This window comes from Lagenorhynchus albirostris, chromosome 7 (assembly GCF_949774975.1).
Source record: "Lagenorhynchus albirostris chromosome 7, mLagAlb1.1, whole genome shotgun sequence".
Taxonomy (NCBI): Eukaryota; Metazoa; Chordata; class Mammalia; order Artiodactyla; family Delphinidae; genus Lagenorhynchus; species Lagenorhynchus albirostris.
This window is the reverse complement of record NC_083101.1, coordinates 50,607,580-50,632,261: the sequence shown is the minus strand read 5'-3', so window position 1 is coordinate 50,632,261 and position 24,682 is coordinate 50,607,580. Positions and strand designations below refer to the sequence as shown.

At 41.4% G+C, this 24,682-nt stretch overlaps 2 protein-coding genes across 4 annotated transcripts in view; both read left to right on the top strand.

Moving 5' to 3' along the window:
• PIP5K1B (phosphatidylinositol-4-phosphate 5-kinase type 1 beta) overlaps positions 1-24,682 on the top strand; it is a 328,239-nt gene that overhangs the window by 65,131 nt on the left and 238,426 nt on the right. The gene's annotated exons all lie outside the window — the stretch shown is intronic.
• On the top strand, positions 6,256-9,878 carry PABIR1 (PP2A Aalpha (PPP2R1A) and B55A (PPP2R2A) interacting phosphatase regulator 1). Its single transcript, XM_060155010.1, has one exon. It carries the CDS (start codon positions 6,529-6,531, stop codon positions 7,399-7,401), a length of 873 nt encoding a protein of 290 aa, XP_060010993.1. The 5' UTR covers positions 6,256-6,528; the 3' UTR covers positions 7,402-9,878.

The window sequence follows — 24,682 nt, the reverse complement described above, 5'->3', positions numbered from 1 at the left end:
TTTTGACTGTTCTGTTCATGGACATTTGGGTTGTTTCCAGTTTGGGGCTATTATGAATAAAAATGCAAGGAACATTCTTGTACATGGCTTTCAGTAGACATAAGTACTCATTTCTCTTGGATATATACCCCAAAGTGGAATTTCTTAATCATAGAACATGCATATATTTTCTTTTAGTAGGTAGTATGATGTACTGCCAAACATTTTCCCTAAGTTGTTGTACCAGTTAACACTCCTGAGCTCCTATGCTTTGAAAGTACACTTTTCCTCTGCAATATTTTTATTCTAGATAGGTGATATTAATTAATGTGGGATATGGAGACATTTTCCAGCTCATCTCAGATTATACATGTACACATATTTTTGTATTTCACATTCATTCAATATGGATTCAGAGGTGGATATCTGCCTTTTTATATGCTTGGGGGTTTAATAGTCAAAAATTGCTCCTAGATGTTTATAGAACTCCTATTTGCTGTAGCCCCAAACTGTAAACGGTGCAAACTTCCACTACTGTTTGAATGGATAAATAAATTGTGGTACATTTAAAAGGTAGAATTCTATACAGCAACATTATGTTGAATCTCAAAAGTAAAATGTTGAGTTAAAAGAAATTGCTCCTAGGAATTAAAAGGAAACTACCTGTTAGTCTGAAAAAATAAAATATTAATCACAATAAAGTTTAATGAGTAGATGTTTGATTTTATGACTTACTCCTAAGTGTGGTATTTAATTCTTACCCGGAGTGAAACCAGAAGGGTGAATTGACTTAGGGAAGATCTAGACCTGCCTCTGGTATTATTTTTGCAACAGGCTGAATTGCATTTTATGGCTGCTCTTTTCTTTCATTTATCTTTTATTCCTTTGAGACGAAGCACTAACTCAATATATTACATACTGCTTAGAATCCTCAGCCCTGAGCATTTTAACTCTGTCAAGTGTGTATAAGCAGATGGTTTAAAAAAAATGGAAACTTAGGACTTAAACGTCTTGGTTCACATAATGGTTTGTTCGGGTGGCCTACCTGCATGGGCTGGAGGGCCCTGTAACTAATGATATTCTTGATATGAGAAAAGGAATTGTCAAAGTAAGGAGCACTTAGAATCAGTCTAGAAAAGCCTATTAGGCTTTTCTGGACTTTCAAATACCAGAGTTCTCTTCCCTTTTGGACAGAGCTACATTAGTCCATTCATTCATTCATCATTCACTTGCACAATGACTCAACACCTGCTTACTGAGTGCTATGTGCCAGGCCCTGTTCTAGATAATAGGCTTATGGTAAGGAACAGAGCAAAGGCCTTGCCCTCATGGAGTTTGCCTTCTTGAGGATGAGGCAAGAAAACAATGTATACATATTGTCATGTGGTGCTCTGGAGGAAAATGAAAACAGAGTGAGGGGGATGGGAGTGTAGACTTGGTATTGGGAACTGTTGTTGCTTTTTACAAGGAAAGGTCATTCGTGCAGAGAGCTGAAGGGATGGAACAATTTGATGTCCACTGGAAGAAGAGTGAGCTAGGTGGCGGGGGAGCATGCCAAAGCATAGCAAGGAGGCCTCTGCAGTTGGAGGAAGGCAGTGACTGGGTGGGTAGGCAGAGGGATGGCAGGGACCCAGATAGAGCTCTATAGGTCATTGTAATGACCTCGGCTTTTTCCCCCCCGAGTGGGAATCCACCAAAGAGTTTTGAATAGGGAAGTGACTCTTCAAGTCTTATTTTTAAGGATGACCTTGAACATAGGGTGGAGAATTGACTGTAGAGACAAGGGTAGAAACAGGGAAACAAGTGAAGATCTCTAATAGGTGTATGTTTGATTTTGTAGTTATCACCATCTCTGTGCTTTATTAGTAAAGATGATTATTGTGTTTATCCAGACATGGATGAACAATGTTGGCACATTTGAGGCACACTATTGATAGAAATAATTTAGTAATATGCAAATTAGCAATATGCTATGGGTATTATAAAATAAGCTCTATAGTTAATACTTTTTTCCTATTTATCTAATATTGATTTTCTTACGGAAGCTCTTCCTCTCTCTTCTGTTTTTATTCAGTACTGTTGTACTATTCTTTCAGCTGCTCATGCTTGAACTTCAGTTGTTTGTGACTCCTCTCTGTTTATCCTCCATACAGCCACGCAGTCAGGTTCTGGGTTGTTACCTTCCGGTCTCCACGTCCACCTCCTTTTTCTGCCATTCCCAACTTTAGTTTAGACCCTCTTTTCATCTCAGAATTAACCATCAAATTCTCCATCTTTATTTTTTTAATAGATCTTTATTGGAGTATAATGCTTCCAATACTGTGTTAGTCTCTGTCGTACAACAAAGTGAATCAGCCCCATGCACACAAACATCCCCACATCCCCTCCCCGCTGAGCCTCCCTCCTACCCTCCCCATCCCACCTCTCTAGGTCATTGCAAAGCACCGAGCTCATCTTCCTCTGCTATGCTGCTGCTTCCCACTAGCTAGCTATTTTATATTCGGTAGTGTGTATATGTTGATGCTACTCTCTCACTTTGCCCCAGCTTCCTCCTCCCCACCCCCCACCCCCGTGTCCTCAAGTCCATCCTCTATGTCTACATCTTTATTCCTGCCCCTAGGTTCATCAGTACCATTTTTTCTTTTTTTTAGATTCCATATATATGTGTTAGCATACGGTATTTGTTTTTCTCTTTCTGACTTACTTCACTCTGTGTGACAGACTCTAGGTCCATCCACCTCACTATAAATAACTCAATTTCGTTTCTTTTTATGGCTGAGTAATATTCCATTGTATATATATGCCACATCTTCTTTATCCATTCAGCTGTCAATGGACATTTAGGTTGGTTCCATGTCCTGGCAATTGTAAATAGTGCTGCAGTGAACATTGTGGTACGTGACTCTTTTTGAATTATGGTTTTCTCAGGGTATATGCCCAGTAGTGGAATTCCTGGGTCATATGGTAGTTCTATTTTTAGTTTTTTTTTTGTTTTTTGTTTTTTGTTTTTTTTTTTGCAGTACGTGGGCCTCTCACTGTTGTGGCCTCTCCCGTTGCGGAGCACAGGCTCCGGCCGCGCAGGTTCATTGGCCATGGCTCACGGGCCCAGCCGCTCCGCGGCATGTGGGATCTTCCCGGACCGGGGCACGAACCCGTGTCCCCTGCATCGGCGGGCGGACTCTCAACCACTGCGCCACCAGGGAAGCTCTATTTTTAGTTTTTGAAGGAACCTCCATACTGTTCTCCATAGTGGCTGTATCAATTTACATTCCCACCAACAGTGCAGGAGGGTTCCTTTTTCACCCCACCCTTTCCAGCATTTATAGTCTCTAGATTTTCTGATAATGGGCATTCTGACCGGTGTGAGGTGATACCTCATTGTAGTTTTGATTTGCATTTCTCTAATAATTAGTGATGTTGAGCATCTTTTCATCTTTCATCTCTTGGCCATCTGTATGTCTTCTTTGGTGAAATGTCCATTTAGGTCTTCCGCCCATTTTTTAATTGAATTGTGTGTTTTTTTGATATTGAGCTCCATGAGCCGTTTGTATATTTGGGGGATTAATCCTTTGTCCATTGTTTCATGGGGAAAGCAGCAAAAAGAATATAGGTTTTGAAGTGAGGTCCTGATTCATATTGGTTCAGATCTTTGTTCTTCCATGTAGCTATAGGGCCTTTTGCAATTTTTGAACCTCACTTGTCCCTTTATAAGATGAGCATAACAGTATCTGCTTTATAGGATTACAATGAGAATTAAGTGGAACTATAGTGTTTAAAGGGCCTGGCAGCATTGGGCACTTAGAAAATGTTGGTTCTTTCCACCTTCCTTCTTCCACTTCCCTCTAAGATCCATCCACCTGGCAGGCCCTAAAGCATAGCTCTCATTGTGTCATTCCTCTTGTCAACGGCTTCCTATTGCCCCACACGTTAAATACAGGCACTTTTGTTTGGCATTCAGAGCTCCAATTCTCTGACTCCAACTTTAATTTCCAACTTTTTCCCATTACCTATTCGTCTCCATGTACTTTATGTATTAGCAGATTTGCTATTTTATACTCATGCTTCCAATTCTATATAAAATATCATCTATTAAAATCCTACCTGTCCTTCAAATTCTGTCTCAAATACCATTGCACTCACAAAGGTGTAAACAATCTGGAAGTGGTTTCTCCTAGTCTGAAGTGTTACTGCACGTGGAGGAGGCACCATCATGCCCATGCTCTGGAGCCCGAAGGGCGAGGTCCCACCGCTTCCTGTCATCCTGGGCACATTACTGAATCCCTGCATCTCAGTTTCCCCTGCAAACTGCAACAAGGCTACTTACTTCCTAGGGTTAGTGTGAGGATTAAATGAGATTCTACATATGATGCACCTTGAATAGCGTGTGGCACTTGGAAAATTTAAATCAGTTTCTATAATTAGAGGCATGAATAATCAACATTATTTCATTACCAGGATCTGTATTCTGTGGGGACTTCCAATTAAAAGCTGTTTGCGAGACAGTGGAGAGGGCATGGATTAGGATTCTCATACTGGATTCTGGTACTGGTTCCCACTACTAAACAAGCTATGTGATGCTGACTGTGCTGGCCTCTCTGGATCTTACTTTCTTCAACTGCAAAAAGTAGGCCAAACAAAAGTCACTAAGCTCTCTTTCAGTTCACCTAGGCACATGGATATCTAATAGACACTTCCAACTCAAATCAAGCAAAACAGAACTCTTAATTTCTACTCCTCTAAATACACTCTTTCCCTATCTCAGTAAATGATACTGCCATCTACCCAGTTTACGTAAAACACCTGTGAGTTGCCTTTGAATTATGTTTCTTTCACCATCTAAATCTAATCCATCTGCACATCCTATAGGTTCTACTTCCAAAACATATCCTGAATCCATCTACTTCTCCCCCATCGCCATTGATACAACCCTAGTCCAGTAATCTCTTGTCTGTACTGTTGCCATGGTTCCTAATCCATCTTTGTCTCCACTCCTGCCCTCTTTCAGCCTATTTTCCACAGAGCCAAAGTGATATCTAAAACATAAACCAGATAATCACTCTCCTGCTTAAAATTCCCCAGTGGCTTTTCATCATACTTAAAATAAAAGCCAAACTCTTTTACCCCCTCATACCGCTCCCCCCCCCCCCCGTTATGCTTCAGCGGCACGGCCCTTTTTTCTTTTCTTGCCAGCTCACCACACTTACGTTTGCCTTGGGCCTTTACACCTGCTAGTCTCTATGGTTGGAATATTCATCCCCTAGATGTCCGCAGGACTTGGTTCTCGTCATTTAGATCCCAGCTCTATCTAATTGCCCCCTCCCTTCTACCAGTAGTGCTCTATCACACCACCCTATTTTATTTTTTCCTAAGGCTTTCCACTATCTGAAAAATAGCCCAGATATTTATCTCTTCCCCCCCAAATAGAAATTAGATGTCTCCATATTAGGGCCTAATTCCTACCACATTGCCTGGCACACAGTTGGTTATGTGCGAAAAAATCTGACTGAAGACACTAAAGAATAAATATAAACCGATTTTTAATGATATGAAAGTTTATGTTACTTACATGAGCCAAGTATTGTGTTTTTATTTTTAAAGTTCGAGGACCTATTGGTTTTCCCCTCATTAAATTCCTCATCCTAAATGAACATGATTGAGCACATATGCCTGTGCTGGAAATACGATTCTAAATAAAACAATAGTAATACAGGTTGTTTTTTTTCCCTCTTTGACCGAGTTCCCAGATTTTCCCATTCTCTCCAACTCCTCTCCTACAGTACCACCTTACTGCAAATTACCATCATCTCTGGCCCCGAGGATTGCCTCCTCTCTGGTCTTTTTCTGTAGGTTCTAATCTCCCAGTAACGTTATTCCCCGGACTGCAGCCATGGACCTTTTCAGTCGCCATTATACCCATGTCTGGAAAACCTTCCGAGTTTTCACTGTTCTCAGGATAAAGGTCCACCACCTCACGTCCCGCCAGCTTGCTCTCCACTCCAGGCCACGCTCCCTCCCTCCCTTCCTGGTTCCTGCCAGCCACCCAGCTGGCAGCCCTCGCTTCCCGCTTCCCAGGCAGTTCTACACCCCGTCCTTTTGGCCTGCTTCTTGGGATCTCAGGAGATGGTCCCTTGCTCAGGGAAGGCCTCTCTGGTTAGGACGAACTCCACTCGTAATCATACAGCCCCACATCGCCAAGGACCTCTCTTTCAGAGCTCTAATTTTATAAATATATACTCCTGAATATGGTGGTAACCTTATTAATATGCGTTAAAGCAGGTCTGCGCTCACAGATATCAGCGGAAGGAACGTACTGACTGGCGGCCCAACCACTCCTCCCCCCTCCCCCTAGGGCTGCGACGCAGCTATTCTGCGTTAAGCGGGCGCCACGACGAGAGACATTGTAGGGCGCCTGCGCCAAGGGGCACGCATGCGCAGAGGGACGAGCCCGCTGACAGATTCTCGGTGGCGGTGGCGGCGGCAGCGGCCCTGGACTGCGGGGAATGGGAATCCTAGGTCTTTGAGCACCGCCCCCGCCTCCCTGCCCGCGACATGGCTCAGGAGAAGATGGAGCTGGACCTGGAGCTGCCTCCAGGCACGGTTGGGAGCCCGGCGGAGGGCGGCGGCAGCGGCAGCGGCGGTGGCGGCGGGGGCCTCAGGAGGTCTAACAGCGCCCCCCTGATCCACGGCCTCAGTGACACTTCGCCGGTGTTCCAGGCCGAGGCGCCGAGCGCCAGGCGAAACAGCACAACGTTCCCGAACCGCCACGGCCTGCTACTACCGGCCTCCCCCGTCCGCATGCACAGCAGCCGCTTGCACCAGATCAAACAGGAGGAGGGCATGGACTTGATCAATCGAGAGACCGTCCACGAGCGCGAGGTGCAGAACGCAATGCAGATAAGCCACTCCTGGGAGGAAAGTTTCAGCCTGAGTGACAACGACGTGGAGAAATCCGCCTCCCCGAAACGCATCGATTTCATTCCGGTGTCGCCAGCACCGTCACCCACCCGGGGAATTGGGAAGCAGTGTTTTTCACCATCCTTGCAAAGTTTTGTGAGTAGCAATGGATTGCCTCCAAGCCCTATTCCCAGCCCAACGACCCGATTTACTACCCGGAGAAGCCAGAGTCCAATTAATTGCATTAGACCAAGTGTTCTTGGACCATTGAAAAGAAAATGTGAAATGGAAACTGAATACCAGCCAAAGAGATTTTTCCAGGGCATCACCAACATGCTTTCTTCTGACGTTGCACAGCTGTCAGATCCTGGTGTGTGTGTATCTTCCGATACCCTTGATGGAAACAGCAGCAGTGCTGGATCTTCTTGTAATTCACCAGCGAAAGTCAGCACTACCACCGACTCTCCTGTGTCACCTGCCCAAGCGGCCTCTCCATTTATTCCAGTAGATGAACTTTCATCTAAGTGATTCACCCACCCATCCTGAGACTCGGTTTTGTTTTTGTTTTTGCAATGGAGAGAAAAATGAAGTTGGAACAAGCACTGAACTTTGTCGATTAATTTGAGGCTATTTCCTATTTTACCCTTTTCCTTTTTTGGAATTTCCTGAAATGTTGTTATTCTAGAGAACTTTTATGTCAGATTCCTGCGGGTGCCCTTGAATTCAGTGTAATATTTTCAGACGTTTTCCCAATAAGTGTGTTGAAGCATACATCTTTACGCTGCTAATATGTCTAAATACATATGTTATCCCTTGATTTTTTAAAATAACTGAGAGCTCTATTTATTTATGCGATTATTAAGTTCTGATGCAAATATAAATGTTGAATTAATCAGCATAGTAAACTGATGTTTTAAAATTCCATACTTCATGCCCACACTAATTTTTAATGTTATTTTCAGTGATTGCTAATTTCTATTTGATGAAGAACAATAACTTACCTGTGTACAGGTATTTTTTAAATGTTAGTTTTATCCATCCAGTGGTTGTCTGTTTTACCCAGGAATCCTTGAATATTTAAGTTTCTGGGTACAGAAGTGGATGGGGGATGGTGATAAAAGAGCAGAATATAAAAGTTTGCAACAAATCTTTTAAAATTAAATATATAAAAGTAAACATATTTAAAAAACATTTTCTAATGAAATTTTAATAGTAATTCTAATAAGTTGTACAAATATAGCTACTATACAGAATTTCTTTTTTTTTTTTTTAAACCAGAAAGTGCATTCTTTTGGGCATAATCCTAAAGTGAAATGGGGCAGTGCCTTGCAGTCTTAGCCCACTGTACATAGGCTGAGGCCAGGTTCTTTGTACCACTGCAAATTTTAAAGTTCTTCCATTGTAGAAGATGTGTGGGAAGCCCTGTTGAACTTCAGCAGAGCACCCAGGCAGATGAAACTCTCTCAGTCATTAATATGCTTTAAAATACCCAATCGTGCCTCAGTGAAAATCCTTGCCAACAAGGAACCAGTGCAACTTTTGGCTGCTTTTATGCTCTGCCCATCTGTCACCTTCTTGGTTTTCCCTGGCTCAGGAAGGAAGCAGCTGTTTCCTTGCCAACAGGTCCTTCCTCTCCACCTCCCAAGAAACTAGGGCATCATCGCTTAGACAAAGGTACAGTGTGACTCAAACTTCTGACAGTAAGCAACAACAGGACCGTGGAATTGTTTCAGGAACCTCTGTGGTTAAAGCTACAGCTGGACTTGACTGCCTGGGGGATGTCGTTTAATTAAGGGGCAGTGACTTGCCAGAGGAAATCAGGGGAGAGTCATCTAGGTAAATCATTATTTAACTTAGGTTTTGTTAAAGGTAGAATTGTGAAATGTTCTTTTCTTTGCCTTTTACAATTAAGACAAAGTATGAAAATATTTAATAACAAATTTTTTTATATTATACTTACTTATATTTCCTGTATCTTCCTTAACTAGATAAGTAGGTAGATAGAAAGAATGGCAAACAAAAGGGGAAGGGGAAAAAAAAAAAAAGACCAAGAAACCAAGACAAAATGTTCCGCCTCACTTTAAGTTATTGCCTACAGAGACTTTAACAATTACGTGGAATTCTTACAACTATGAGAATAAATGGAACTGGTCAACTTTTGGCAGTTGCCTCAAGAATTCAGTGCATTACATCGAGGGTAAGATCGTGTCCACAGGCTTAACATTCTCTATTCTGGGTAAAAGGGTTAATGTGCTCCAGTTCTGACCTTGTTCCTCAAATTCAAACGTATATGTCCAACTTCCTGTTGGGCACTTTGACCTGCTTCCAGAGGTACTTTAACCTCAGCACCTTCAAAACAAAATTTATTACCTCTTCATTTAACTTGTTCTTGTATTACCTAAATTGATGTCATCCTATCTAATTTCTTAAAACCATGGGAAGCATCTTTGACTTTCCCTTTTCTCTGTGTGTCAAATCCAGCTCAATCACCAAGTCCTGTCTATTTGTGAAGTGAATCTTGTGTCTCCCCTTCTCTATCTCTGTTGCCCTGATTTAGCTTAAGTTCCGGCGTAAGTGATCTCGCAGCCTATTTTCTTACCTCCCTTTTGGCCCAGTCTTCACACTGCCTCTAAAGTGATCTTTCTAAAATATAAACTTGAGTTTGTCATCCTCCTGCTTAAAATCTTTATGTGCTTCTCCATTTTCTGTAGTTTAGAGAATGCTTTCTTTAACTTGACGTATGATAAGGTCCTTCATGAGCTGGCTATACTCTAACACAGGTTTAATCCTCTGCTCATCCTGTCCCAATTACACATCTTCCCTTCTTACTCTGTAAACACTAGACCACTTGATACTCTAAATATGCCATGTACTTTCATGTGTTTGTACCTTTGATTAAATTGTTCCTTTCCCTAAAATGCCATTTCTATCCTTTTTACCCAGGAAAATGCTGTTTCTTTTTATTGCATTTGAATTTAACTATGAAATAATGTATACCTTCTGCTTATAAAAATATTTAAACAATACAGATATCTATATAGTAAAAAAAAAAGAAAGTCTGCCTTTTACTATGTAAAATTCATCTTCACTACCCATAGGTAATTTCTGTTAATAATTCGCTATATGTTATACAAGATGTTACTTTGCCTTCCATGTATATGTGTATATAAATTCAGGAAACCAACATCTCACTGACATCTCTCTTTTCTTTCCCTCATATCTAATCATTCACCAAATCTTCTTGATTTTATCTTCCAGAATCTATCTTCTTTCATCTGTACTGCCACCTGGATCCAGCCTACCATCATTTCCCTCTTAGGCCTCCTAATTCCCACTTGTCCCTTCACACTCATTCTGGTTGGCTACCCGTTCATCCTCCATACAGCAACTAGAGTAATCCTTTTAAAATTGCAGATCTGATCCTTCCATCTCCCAGCTTAAAGCTTTTCATTTGCTTCCTGTTGTTCTTATGGTATACCAAAATGTATTAATTCTGCCCTAGGAGGCCCTGTGCAGTCTGACCCTTGCCTCTCCCTCCCCTTGCTTTCTGTGCTCCACCCTCACTGGCTTGCTTGCTTCTTGTTCAGTACATCTTGTTCTCCTGTTTTATGGGCTTTTACCAGATCCTTTTCCCTGAAGGTATAGAGAAGCTTTTATTTCTATAAGTTTATTTTTATATATAGGTGGTAAGTTTTAAATCAGATAAGGCTCTAAGAGTTTATATAGACAATTTAGATTATTATATTATTGCTCATGGCTTCAGTCATTACTCTATAGAATGTAAAGGCTTAGCTCATGTAAGAATTAGCTTCAAAAAAACCTTTTTAAGGTATTAGTATTGCTAATCTATAAATGTTGTGCTAGAAGCCCCAAAGCACATACCAACATTGAGTTAAGGTACAGTTTGTCATGTATAACAAACCTCTGTTGTATATTTTCCTTTATGATGTTTCTCAAAAACACAGTGTAAATGGAACATATAATTAATGGTCACCAAATCTGCAGCTGCGGGATGTTGGAACCTTTAAGCGTACTTAAAAGATTGATTGTAATCAAGAATACCCTGTATGGGATTGCCTTCCAGTGGTTCACATTTATCAGTTCAGCCGGCTACATACCTATAGCAAGAGACCACTCTTAGATATTTGGCATATAAGGGGGAAAGGGTCAAGGCTTATGAGGGAAACAGGACTGAGAATTGTTTTCTTATTGGCATGTTTTTAGATGAGTAGAAAAAGTCTGAAGATCCAAGAGAGAAGTGGGAGATTGGGGGGAATAGTCGCCAGAACAACAAACCGAAGAAGATGATGTAACTGATACTTCCTGAGTAGCATCAGTGAATAGAAGAAAGAGTTGGCCTTGGAAAGGTTGTCTAGAATAATTTTTTTTTTTTCTTTTGCAACAGGAAGGAGAGTGAAAAGGCTAGGCAAAGATAGCGGTAAATGTTGAACTGATTTGTGTTGCGGGAGTTTAGGGGTTTGGGGGAAGGTGTATATGAAAAGTGAAAAGAATTTGTATCTGATTGCCTCTGTTTTCCAAGTTTTAAGGAGTGTAGGATGTTTGAGGGTGGGGCAGGAGTAGATTTGGAAGCTTGAATGAAGTAAAGGTTTAATGCTGCCTCTGTGAGAATCTGTAAAGGAGTGACAAGGGGGAGTAGGAGCTTTATTAGGCCACATTGGATGACAGGTTGCCATTGGATGTCCGGTGCAAAAGAAGTAGATTGGATTGACCTAAGTTTGGGAATTGGTTAAGCGGGAACTAGGTAAAGTCAAGTGTGTGAAGCAAATAAGTATTCTGCTGAAAGTGGAGTTGAGTGATTGGCCAAGATCTTGGAGATGCTAAGAGAAGTCAGCAGCGGGTCATGGAATAGGCCGTTTTTTTTCCAAGGTCTTACGTTACAGTCATCCATGACAAAGTATACAGAGAATCTGATCTCACTGCAGAACTCTCACTCTAGCAGTTTTGCCCATATTTTTCATGTCTCATTGTGTTCAGAGACTCAATCCTGAATCAGCAAGCCTTGAGTTCCATTTAGTGGATTTAAAAAAAAAATTTTTTTTTGGAGTCAGATTGCTCACTGTAGCCAAGACAGTTCTTTATGCCTTCCCTACCTTGCCATGCAAGTAAAAAGGTTTTCTTAAAAGTTGGTATGACCTTTGTATTAAAGAGTATATATAAAGTACTTGCTACATGTCAGGCACTCTTCTAGCTGCTAAACAAATGTATTGTTTCATTTAATCTTCATCAGTATCCTCTGAGATTAGTGCCATATTATCCGCATTTTATGTGTCCTCACTTATCATGGAGGCACAGAGACATTAGGTACCTTACTCAGGATTCCGAACTGGGAGGTAGTGGTTAAAAACACAGACTGTGGAGCTGGGTGGCTGAGGTAAGGGTCACTCTAGGTAAAGTCCTTACAGCGGTGCTGGGCAGTTAGTATCAACTGTCATTACTGTCCTTGTGGTGGTGATGGTTGTCATTATTGTCACTAGTGTGGACTTGCTAAGGAATCTTCTTTATTATCCATGACTGATGAAACTCCTACTTTCACACTCAGTAACAGTGTGAAAGTGCCTTCTAGGCAGCCTGTCCTTTTATACGATGAGAGTTTTTTGACGTTGGAGTATTTCTTACACTGAGCAGACATTTCCCTCTGGAACTTACACCATTTAATTCAAGTCCAACTCCCTGGAAAATGCAGAACAAGCCTTATCTCTTTTTTAGATGATAGCCTTCCCTTCACAAATCAGAAACACTGATCCCTCGGTAATGACCTCTTCTCACTTCTGGATTGGGGGAACCTTGAGCAATTTCTTTAGTGTACTTCCTCTGTGAAATCAGGCTATCATTGCTCGGCAGCCAGGATTTTCACAAGATTGTGATCCCTTTAAGACTGTTTGCTTTCCCTAGTAGAAAAGCAAGAGATGGTCTAATAACATGAGCCATTGCCAATAGTAATAATAATAATTAGCACTAATATTTATTGAGTATTCAGTAAGGGCCTAGACACTATTTTCCATGCTTTGATTGTATTGAGTTTATTTAATCCTCATGACAGCCCTGTGAGGTAAATGCAACGATTATTCCCATTTAACAGATGAGAACACCAAGTACATTTTCTCAAGTCTCTGTTACTTTCTATTATTTTTTTTTCCGTTTGAATTTAAGTCTTTTTTGCTTTTCCTTATGAACAGACTTTTTTGGTTTTGTTTTTTGAGATAAAGCCTATTTTCCAGCTTGCTAGGGTTGCCACTTGTTTTGAATCAAACGATATGTTTACTTAAAATGATGGCTTTAGACATTATCATATTAGGGGAAGCAATCAGGAGGATTGCTTTCTTTACTAATAGGTTAAAAAAAATTAAAGTTGTATAGAAGGATATCATGGTTTACATATTTTAAAACTGGTTTGCTATTCGAAATAAGAAATCCCCAAACTACAAATTTTAAATTATTGTTTTAAAAAAATTTGTATATATATGTATATGTTATATATGCTTTGTTATACTTGAGTTATACAGTATCCTTGGTTGTCCTTAGATTTTCACTCCTGGGGAAACAAAAGCAAGAACCATTTGACCGCCCCCCCCCCCACAAACAAACTCTATAAGGTAAAAATGCATCATTTTTAGAGGAAAAGTAACAGCAGGATTTAAAGAGTGATCCAAAATCTTTTATTACCTAATTAACAAATTCGCCTTCTTTCTCTATAAGAAGCTCTCCCCAGAGGTTAGAGATTTAAATTCAGAACACTTGAGCAATCCCTGAGAAACTGTTATTCTTCTTACCTTTACTTCATAGAAAATCACTGTTCAGCAAAAGGACCCAAAAAGGAAAACTTGCCTTTGAATGCATTTTAGAATTGGTGCTTAAACTTCAAGTTTCACAGTGTAACGTCCCTGCATTAGATATTTTGAAACAAACCATTGAAAGCCACAGTTTGTTCCAAAAGGTTAGTATCATTTTTGGAAGTTCAATAAATATTTTAAAATCACCTTAAAAGTGACTTTTGATTCTACCTATAAGGGAAATGAATCTGAAAAAGAATAGATAGGTAGGTAGATAGATAGATAGATATGTGGATAGATAGATAGAGATAACTGAATCACTGCTGTACACCTGAAACTAACACATTGTAAATTAACTATACTTGAATTAAAAAATAAAAATAAGGAAGTTAACCTTAGTGAAGTTAAGTGATTTACCCAAGCTCACAGAAATAGTAAGTGGATGCAAATAAAATTTGTACATAGATCTGTACACCACCACCACCCCCCCCCCCCCGCCAAAAAAGTGACTTTTGGTTCTATATGTAGCTTGTTTGTGAAAACAGTTTTATAACAGAGAGGTTAGGCAGCTAACATCAAATACTCCAGTCCTGTGCATGCACAACTAAATGTACATGCACATTTGCACGTACACACACCTGACCTACTTTATGAGTTTTGTTCTGTGTGCTTGGGGCCTTATTTAGCTTTACTCCCATTTTAGATTTCCCCTCATTTTCCTCTCCTTGGTCTTCTTAGGTAGGTTAGACTTTGTAAATTACACACACACACAGGTACTGTTGGCGAAAGTGTTTTGTGCCTTGATTTTGCATCAACTTTCCAAATTCCAAGTGCTGCCCTAAAAGAGAAATAGGTATTTGGTTCTCATACCTCATTTCTTTGTGCCTGATTTCTATTTCTCCTTTTTGAACTTTCGGAATAAACACTTGGGAGATGTGAAAATCACTCATTAACAAATTCTTAGGCAGTGTGACTGAAACTAGAAAGCAGAGTATGTGTAGCTTTTATTTACCTGTGAAAGTTCAGTTCTGTATCAGTGCCAGGGATAGTTCTGGTTCTTTTCCAATTGCCTACAATGGTCTTCCAAAACAAACTGACCTCTAAGGCTTGGCTAGCAAGGCAGGTTGTGAAAGAAGACAATTGAAAAAGATCTTTTGTGCCCTCGCAAAATAAAATTGGTTGAGGTGACCATTCCTGTGATTCAGATGATCCCTCCCTCTTACTTTAAGGACAAAGAATGATTTCACTGTTACAATGCCCGGAGGGTTACTGGAACTCCAGAGTGACAAGTAGCTATTGCGTGTTGGTGTCTTTTGGAAAGAAAAGGTGTTCAGGAAGGGATGGGAGTGAGGAGATGATGCATGGATTGGGTATTCCTTTTGGCACGTGAGCCCTCAGACTACCATTGTGAGCTCCCTGTTGACTAGAGAGTGACACTCATGGTGGTTTTCTTCATGAATGTTTTTTCTTTGTTCCACTTCATTTGGGACTTGGAGTTGAATCAGTATGTGTTTAAGAATGTCTTCGACCATCTTTCCCTTAATGGTCTCGTCTTTTAAGTCTTCTAAAAAATGGTAAATAATAATAACAACGATAATTATCTTTCCTTATTATCAAAGGTTACTTTGAGTCAAGAATTAAAGTTCTTGGAGCTCTTTACCTTACCAATTTATACTAGGTTTCTAACTCAAGTAAAATTCTACACCTATCTATATATGGTCTTTCTGAAGGCCCCATTTTACCACACTGCTTGCTACCAGTATTTCTAAAATGCAAACCTGAAATTCAACTTTAATAGCTACCCCTTAACTTCAGGATTAAGTCCAATTACACAGTATGATAAGCTGCATATCTCCACATACCCCCTGAACCCCGGGACTCTAGCCACACTGAGCTGCCTGGGCTCCCCCAGCTTCAGGCTCCCATGTACTATCTGTGCTTTGACAAGCTGTGTCCTCTGCTGAGAACAGCACTTCCTCCCTTCTTCCTCTGCACTCCTTACCAACCTTTTGTCCTTAACTAACCCCTTAAAAACTTAGCCCGGGGGAGCATAGCTTCTGGAAAGCTTTTCCTAATGGCCTCTGCCTCTCCAGCCCTGGTGAGTTAGATAGCTTTCTTGTGGGATCTTGTTATACCCAGGACTTCCTTCTATAAAGGCAGTTAACAGGCTGATGTGTGTTTGGGTGGTTTCTTGTTTCTTTAACCTATGTAAAAACAAAGGCTCTGTCTTTTACTTCTGTTCCTAATGCCTGTGCAGAGAACATTATAGTTACTCGAATTTATATTGAGTGGATGATTAGTGGATAGGTAAGTGGGTGAACAAATGGCACAGACAGTTTTTAAGGGAAAGGAATGTAGTAAGATTTTTAGTGGACCAAGTCTGGTCACATGGCTGGGCTCTTTATAGTTTGCTAAGAGACTAGAAATTCATTTGTTAAATAATTTTGATTTGAGCACCTGCCTCACATTGGCTAGTCTCTTAGGCTACGTCAGTGTACAAAACAGACTCCCGCCCTTGTAGAGCACACATTCTGCTTACATCCTAACAGGGTGGAGGTGGAGGGAGGGGTTGGCAATAAACATAATAAATAAGTAAATTACATCATATATACCGTGAGAAATGGCAAGGAAATCAAGGTGGCTGGAGCAGAGTTATTGAAGGGAAGGATAGTTGGAGGGGCTTAGAGAGGTGGGCAGGGATGGGAACTGCTGCCAGTACAGGTGGCATAAGGTCTCGTGTGCCATTAAAGGACACTGACTTTGACTATGAGAGATGGAGAGCCAGTGCAGGGGTTTGAACGTAGAAGTGGCATGACCTATCTTAGGTTTCAAAGGAAACACCCTTGCTGTCTTGACTATGAGGAAGCAGGGGGACCAATTAGGAGGCTTTCCAACAATCCAGGTAAGAGACAATGGTGGCTTGAACGAGGGTGGTAACAGTGGAGGCGTGGAGAAGTGGTGAAATTCTAGATATATTTTGAAGGTAGAGCCAGTAGATTTTGCTGACAGATTTAAGGTGGGCATAAGGCGGGGCTGGGACAGAGGGGAGAAGGAGAGAGAGAAACTGAAAGGATGGAGTTCCCATCGACTGAGATGTGGAAATCTGTAAGGTAGGATTTTTTGTTTCGGGTTTTTTTGTGTGTGTTTTTTTGCTGCTGTTGTTTGGCTGAGGGGTGGGGTGGGTTGAGGACGGGAGGTATTAGGAGCTCAGTTTGGATATGTTAAGTAAACGAACCTTATTAGACATTCAGACGGAGATGTCAAGTAAGCACTTAGATTTCTGAATCTAGAGTTCAGGAAAGAAGGCTGGGCTGTAATTACAGCACTGGGAGCCATCTTCCTGTGATGACAACTTAAAGAGAATACATGAGATCACCAAGGGTCATGTGAATGTGGATAAAGAACAGAAGAATAAGAACTGAACCTTGGGACACCCTGTAACATTAAGAGGTCAGGAAAAGGACCCTGAGAAGGAACAACCAGGGAGGGAAGAAGACCAAGAGAGTGTGCTGTCCTAGAAACTAGGGAAAGGAAACGGGGGAGAGGATAGAGTGATCAAATGTTACCAGTTGCAGCTGATCTGACAAGAGAGGATTGATTGTTGAGCCCTGGATTTAGTAACATGTAAGTTACAGGTCGGGGTGGTGAGAGTCATTTCATTGGAGTGGTGGGGTGGAAGCCTGATTAGAGGAGGTTTAAGAGAAAATAGGATGAGCAGAATTGGAGACAGCCAGATGGCTGAAGAAAGAGATTGAGTTCTTCTAGATCCTTAAGGATGAAGAGGAACTAAAGTGAAAAGGTCACCCCCTCTCCCCTTCTTACGGGTAAATTGTTATTAAGCATTTCACAAGCAATACCTCTTTACATATATGTGATTATAATTTGGGAAAAACCAAGGTCAAAAGAAATTGTTTTCTTTCCTTTTTTTTCTTTTTGGCTTTTTTTGTGAGGAGAAAAACCTATAGGTAAATGCTTTTACGCCAAACATGAGGAGACTGTTCAAGCAGAAGGCTTACTGATTCACTTCCTTCATGAATTCATCTGGTTCATTTTATTCCCTTGTCATCTATTTCTCTTAATGGCTTTTTTTTCCACTTATAAATTGAAATTTAATTCCACACCCGTGACACAATTATTTCTGCAAGTTTGGCCCAGTTTCTTAACCCAGAGACATTTTCCTCTTCAGTGAGTACTGTGAATTTTTTTTAAAGTAGTTAATTGTCCTCTTAGGTTTTATTTAGGGACAGATTTTTTTTTTTCCTTATCCCTTTTCACAATTGTTGCTGAACGGTGGGAGAGGAGAGTGCCAGGAATGATAAGAAAGAAAGAACGCTTTCCTTACTTTAAATTGCTACGATTTCATTCTAATCATAAAATATTGTCAGGTTCCTTCTTGTGGGTTGGGCAGTCCATCCCAGTCTTTCATACAAGAGGACTCAGGGACATCCAAACCATATTTGTACTCAGGAGGGAAGAGTGCTTTCTCCTGGACCTCCTTCTCTCTCCTGATACTGCATTTCTGCCTTTCAAGACTCCAGCCAAGTCCTGCTGACTTCATGGAGCCTTCTCTGCTTCTCCTGGCTCTAGGTAGTATTGGTTTCCTCTTCATCGCTATACCTACTGCCTGTAGCCCTTACTTTGTCGGGTTTCTTTGGGGGGGGGAGGGGAGTAGGGGGGGTGTAATGTCATGTAATGGTTATAAAAGCACTGCATCTGCAGACTTGTAGAACTGCATTCCTGACCTAGCCCTCCCACTTCCCTGCTTCGTGCAAATTAATCTTTGTGTGCCTCAGTCTTTTTACCTGTTGAATAGGAGTGGTTCCTACCTCAAAAGTCGTAAGAATTGGAGGGGAGAAGGCGTGTAAAATTATTTGGCAGAAAACTAATCATTTGAAAAAATGGAAACCTGAAGAATATATATAGTATATGAAATAATCCCCTATCTTTATGGCAGATTTCCTGAAAGAAAGAGACAATGGCTTATGTATCTTTCCTAATAGCAGTGCGTCTCTATAGAAAGAACTTGGGGTTTATCAGTGCTGATAGGTGGAGCTTGGGAGACATGGAATGTTTGCTCATGGAGACCTGTGATACACATGTCATGATGTATTTCATTGTTGCACGTTAGAGAGTATTTCAGGCTTTAGGACCTCTTCCAGACTAAAACCCTTACAAGGCACAGGCTAGGGAGGGTGATGTTGCAACTTTGATGGTATGTGAAGTCAATACGCTTTCGTTTTAGTTTTCTTAACACTCGTGAAAGTTGCTGGGGTTTTTTGCCTCTCATTCACATTTTCACAGCCCAGAATTCAGAAATCTGCTTTAATTTTAACACAATCGATCAAATTCTGTATAATTAGGACAAGAGATTAGATGACATTTACTTTTAAGCAACCTTTCATAAGCTGTGTATTTTAATAATGTGAAAAAAGATTGAAAAGAAACAACTAAATAGGCTAAAACAAAGCAAATTACACTTTCTAATGATAAAAGCAATACAGATTCATTTGAAATTAAAAGAATTCCAATAAGCAAAAAGAAGTACACTTCACTGAGTTGCTGCTGTTTATCTTCCCATGTATATTATAGGCTTTTCTCTTTTTTTTTAAATTATTTTTTAAATTATTTTTGGCTGCGTCGGGTCTTCATTGCTGTGCACGGGCTTTTCTCTAGTTGCGGCGAGCGGGGGCTACTCTTCGTTGCGGTGCGCGGGCTTCTCATTGCGGTGGCTTCTCTTGTTGTGGAGCACAGGCTCTAGGCGTGTGGGCTTCAGTACTTGTGGCACGTGGGCTCAGTAGTTGTAGCTCGCGGGCTCTAGAGCGCAGGCTCAGTAGTTGTGGCGCACGGGCTTAGCTACTCTGTGGCACGTGGGATCCTCCCAGACCAGGGCTTGAACCCATGTCCCTAGGCGGATTCTTAACCACTGCACCACCAGGGAAGTCCTATTCCAGGCTTTTTCTATGCTTAAACATGCACATGTAATTTTTACACAAAAATGGCATCTATAGTCAGCTCCACAAACTACTTTTTTCCATATAATATACAGTGAATGTTTTAAATATACTTTTGCATCATTTTGCCTTCTGTGGCTGTACCATGTTATAGGTAACCAGCTGCTTTTGGTTCTCTAGCATGTTTCTAATTTCTTCTCAGTTACAGCGTTCTGATGTACATCTGAACAACTTTTAAAACGTAAAGACCACAGAACTTTCTTGGACTTGCCAACGTCAAATAGCTGGCATGTTAATTTCAATTCCATTTTGTCCATTTCTAAAGCATTCTTTTCCAACTCAGTTTTGAGTGATTTATTTGATGGTCATGTTTGGATCTCCAGTGTGTGACTGAAAAAAAAAAAAAAGAGCATAGTTCTCTGAAAATAATCTGTATTTCAATTTTTTTCATGAATCTAAGACAGCCTTTTCTTCATTTAATCCAAACTAGAGAGTTTTGATAATGTCGCTAGGAACATGTTGCTCTGAGGTCTTTATCTCCTCTACTAGACCTATCTGTAATTCAGGATTAGTGAGGTCTCCAGGAGGTCAGTTACTGCTGTTTTGTCATTTCAGTGGAAAAAAGCCTGGAGCATTTGGAGGTGAGAAGGGGTGTGGAGATTGCATGGGTGGGTGGGTGGTGATGGAGAAGGAGGCCAGGATTAGACAGATACCTGCCCTCACAGACTTAAGGTTCCCACCCATTTTCATCTTTCACAGCTATGGCAACATGAGATCTCACATTTTCTAGGGTAGTCAAGATAACAAATATTGCCTCCAGCTGCCCACTGAAATGTCTCAGAAATCTTGACATTAAAATTGGCATACTTCTGTTTCATCCATCTAGAAATGATATGAAAATCCTTCGTGATGTCATGTTTGTCAGTATTAGGGTTATAAAATATGGTCACCAAAGGTGTAGGTCTTAGGAGAAGGAATAATAGAGGTGACTTACTCATTTTTGCAGTAAATGTCCAGTGAATACCTAGTATGCACCAGGCACTGTGCTAGGGGCCGGGGATACAAAGAGGGGTGGGCAAGTCTTTAAGCTGCTCTTGGTGGGGTACACACATAGAAATTAAAAATGGACAGTGCTTTGCTGAAATATAGACATATTTCCAAGATTCTGTAGGAATACAGAGGAAGGAAATACAAAGGTGTTTACAAAAGAAGCAGGTCTTTAGCAAGTTGATATCCTCCAAGGGGAACATGAAGAGGGTCATGTAACATGTGCAAAGAACAGAGTGTATTCCAGCAATTTCCAGCCAACAAGAATTGCAGTGTTCCTTTAAAACAAATAATTAATTCTTAAGTTTAAAAAAATTTTTTTTACTAATTTAATGTTTTCTTATTTCTCTATATTTCTGATTTTTAAAAAACCGAATTATTTGTTTATTCCTTTTTAGGAAGTTATGAAATCATTTGATCCTAAAAGAGTAAATGAAATGAACTTGACTTAATAAGGTGTTCTTGTAACTGCCTCCATCTCAATGACATTCTTTTTCTCCTGCCTTGGATTTAATAGCTTAGAAATTATGGCTGTAGATTCATAAGGAGATCGAAAGATAGAATAGACAAAGACTATGTAGATCAAACTATCAAATTATCTGAGAATTTTTTCATGCTCTTAGTAATATTCCAAAGTATGATCAAGGTCACTGTGCATGGTCTTAGCATTGGAAAAGCCCTGGGCTATACATTCTGAGATTTCAAATAAAGTGGATTTATAGTGGAAAGGAACCAGAGTGTTAGACTAAATAGATACATTGTAACAGAGCCATAATGATCTTATTTAGATATTTTCCACATTAAATAAGGCATGTAGTACTGCTCTGTTATTGTCATGATTTTTTAAAATAAATGAATTTGCATCCATGGTAGTTTTTTTTTTTTTTAATTCTCCATGGAGTACCACACGTGAATAAAATAATCTGTTGGAGCCCAGATTTGAATTAAGCTTCCTCAAAGTATAATGATTCCTTCATTAATTTTAATCTTGTTTTATAAGCAAGAATTTTTTTAAGTTTAGGAAGCCTAATTAACATTTTGGAGAGTGATAATTGGGGTGAATTTCTAATATGGTTGTAACATTGTTCACTTGGTAAATATTTCTTAAGCACCTACTCTAGGCCAGACACCAACCTTTCATTGACAATTTTATCTCAGTTTTCTAAAAGACACATTAATTCCCTTGCTTCATGGAGTTTATATTATAGTGAGAGGTAACACACCAAAAAAAAAAAAAAAAGAGGAGAGGGAGGGAGGGAAAGTGAGAGAGACAAACAATGGAATCCTTGCCAATTACAATAAAGGTTAGGAAGGAAGTAAATGAGGGACTGAGAACTTGAATGATAGAGAAGCACCTGTTTTGTACAGGCTGGTCAGGGAGAAGCGTTACAGACCTGGAGTAGTGTGTGCAGAGCCCTTGAGCTAGAAAGAGCTTGGTGTGTTTGAGGAATTGCAGTAAGGCTAGTGGGGCCGGAGCCTAGTGAGTAAGGGGAAAAACAGCATGAGATGAGGTTGAACAGCAGGGTAATCAGCAGATCCTACAGAGTCTTACAGGCCAAGGCCAGGAGTCTGGATTTTATTCTAAATGCAATGGGAAAGCATTAAAGGGTTTTACACAAGGGACTCACCTGAACAGATTTCCTCTTCATGATCGTTCTTGCTTGTGGAGAATGGAAGCGGGGAAACCCATGGGGAAGCTGTTGTATTCATCTAGGCAAGAGATGCCGGTTAACAGGGACCCCAAGGGGTAGCAGTAGGATGGAGAGGGGAGGATGAAGAGGGGACCGTGGTTGTGAGACATCAGCAGGACTTGGGGGGAGGGCGGGGGGAGGGGGGACATGAGGCATGATTCCGAGTTTACTGACTGGAGTAAAAAGGGGGGTGAGTGACATTGAACGAGATGGGAGATTGGAAGAGGCAGGAGTAGGGGTGTTTGAGTTCTGTTTAGGATGTATTACATCTAATATACTGTGAGAAGCACCAAAGGGAGATGTCACTTGGACATGTAAGCCCAAAGCTAAGGAAAGTGATGCTCTAGCTAAAATTATATTTGAGATGACCACACTACCCATTAGAATGTTAGCTTGAATCGATTTTTTTAAAGTGCTGGGAGTGTGATTGATAATATTGAAACCCTCTCTCTAGTGCATATCCTTTGTTCATCAGTGACTCAGTTTAGGGCACACGCCAGTTGTGAAAATGAACGAAGTGGTGACTCTTCTCTTATTCCAAACGCATGGCACACAAGACCTTCCCTGCAGAACCTTCCAGATTCATGCCAGACCCCTCCCCAACATGTACCTCTGTATTTCCACCGTGACAAATAACTGGTAATTTCCAGAAGGCACCATGTTGTCCCACCTCTGTGGCTTTGCAAATGCTGCTCTTGTGTCCTGGAAATACCCATTCCAGCTTTTTCTACCTTGCTCTCCACGAGTCATTTAAGATACAACTCAGGGGGCTTTCCTGGTTGGTGCAGTGGTTGAGAGTCTGCCTGCCGATGCAGGGGACACAGGTTCGTGCCCCAGTCCGGGAAGATCCCACATGCCGCGGAGCGGCTGGGCCCGTGAGCCACGGCCGCTGAGCCTGCGCGTCCGGAGCCTGTGCTCCGCAACAGGAGAGGGCACAACAGTGAGAGGCCCGCGTACCGCAAAAAAAACAAAAAAAGATACAACTCAGGTAGGAATCACTTCCTCAGAGGAGCCTTCCTGGAATCCGGGTAATGTGCCCTTTCCATGTGCTCCCCTGGGCAACCTGTATCCGCCCCATCTCGGTGCTGATTACACTGTTTTCTGACTGCCAGCTGGTCCTCCTGTTTCTTAGGCAAAATGTCTTAAACCCAGGCAAGAGGGGCCCTGTTCTTGAGGTGTTTAGGTGTAAGAATTCCAAGTGTCAGAATTTTTTTTTTTTTTTTGCGGTACGCGGGCCTCTCACTGCTGTGGCCTCTCCCGTTGCGGAGCACAGGCTCCGGACGCGCAGGCTCAGCGGCCATGGCTCACGGGCCCAGCCGCTCCGCGGCATGTGGGATCCTCCCGGACCGGGGCACGAACCCGCGTCCCCTGCATTGGCAGGCGGACTCTCAACCACTGCGCCACCAGGGAAGCCCGTCAGAATATTTTGAGCTGTTGTCGCCACACCTATATCTCCTTCTTCAACCTCCCCTCGATTCCCAGACAGGAAACTTGACCCGAGTCACTGGTGTCCGTGCCCATTCCCAGTGCTCCCAAGGCTCTCTCAGTTAGCACTTGCCGCTGCCACACAGGTAGGTGGTCCAGAGGTATTTTAGGCTGTCACTGTTCCTCTGCCTGCCTGCTGATAAGGTGAATTGAAATCGTGTGTATGGGGGAGGGGGGCTTGCTGCCTTCCTTGAACCAAGACTCAGTCGTTGTCGTGAGCTTCTGATGGAAACTCCCCACGTAGGGCTATTCAAGGGGAAACGACAAGCCTGGGCAGCAGAGAACTTGGAATTCCAGGGAGACTTAATGGCATTAACACTAGGAAAAGGGCACATATTTTTCCATGGATTGCTAATAATCAAAACAATGCTCGATCCTTCCTGGGTTGCATTCCTGAATTTAAACATCAGAGATTTATCCTTTTCCTTGATGTTAAGAGGGTATGTTTAGTACTGAGATACCAGCATGGTGGTGAGCTTTGAGGCAGCCTGCCAGGTGTGTGGGATTTGAAATAAATCCTAAAGCTGAAGATGGGGGATTTCACCCCCTATTTTCAAAGCCATAGGAATTGAAATAGTTTAATAATAAGATGGAAAGTTACTCCTGTGAACTTAATACACCACTTGAAAAGAAATCTTTGCCAGAGTGGACTGAGTCTCTTCCAACGGATAAGTGAAAGTCTAGACAGTTTTCACTTAAAGGTAAGGTTACTTTGCAGCGTAGATATACCCCAGTAGGGTTTGAAGATGAACAGCTCACTCCAAGAGAAGCCCAATCTCAGACTGAAGTTCACTCCTTAGAACGGCCCGCTCCACAGGGTTGTCTTCTTTTGTTCTGTGACTCA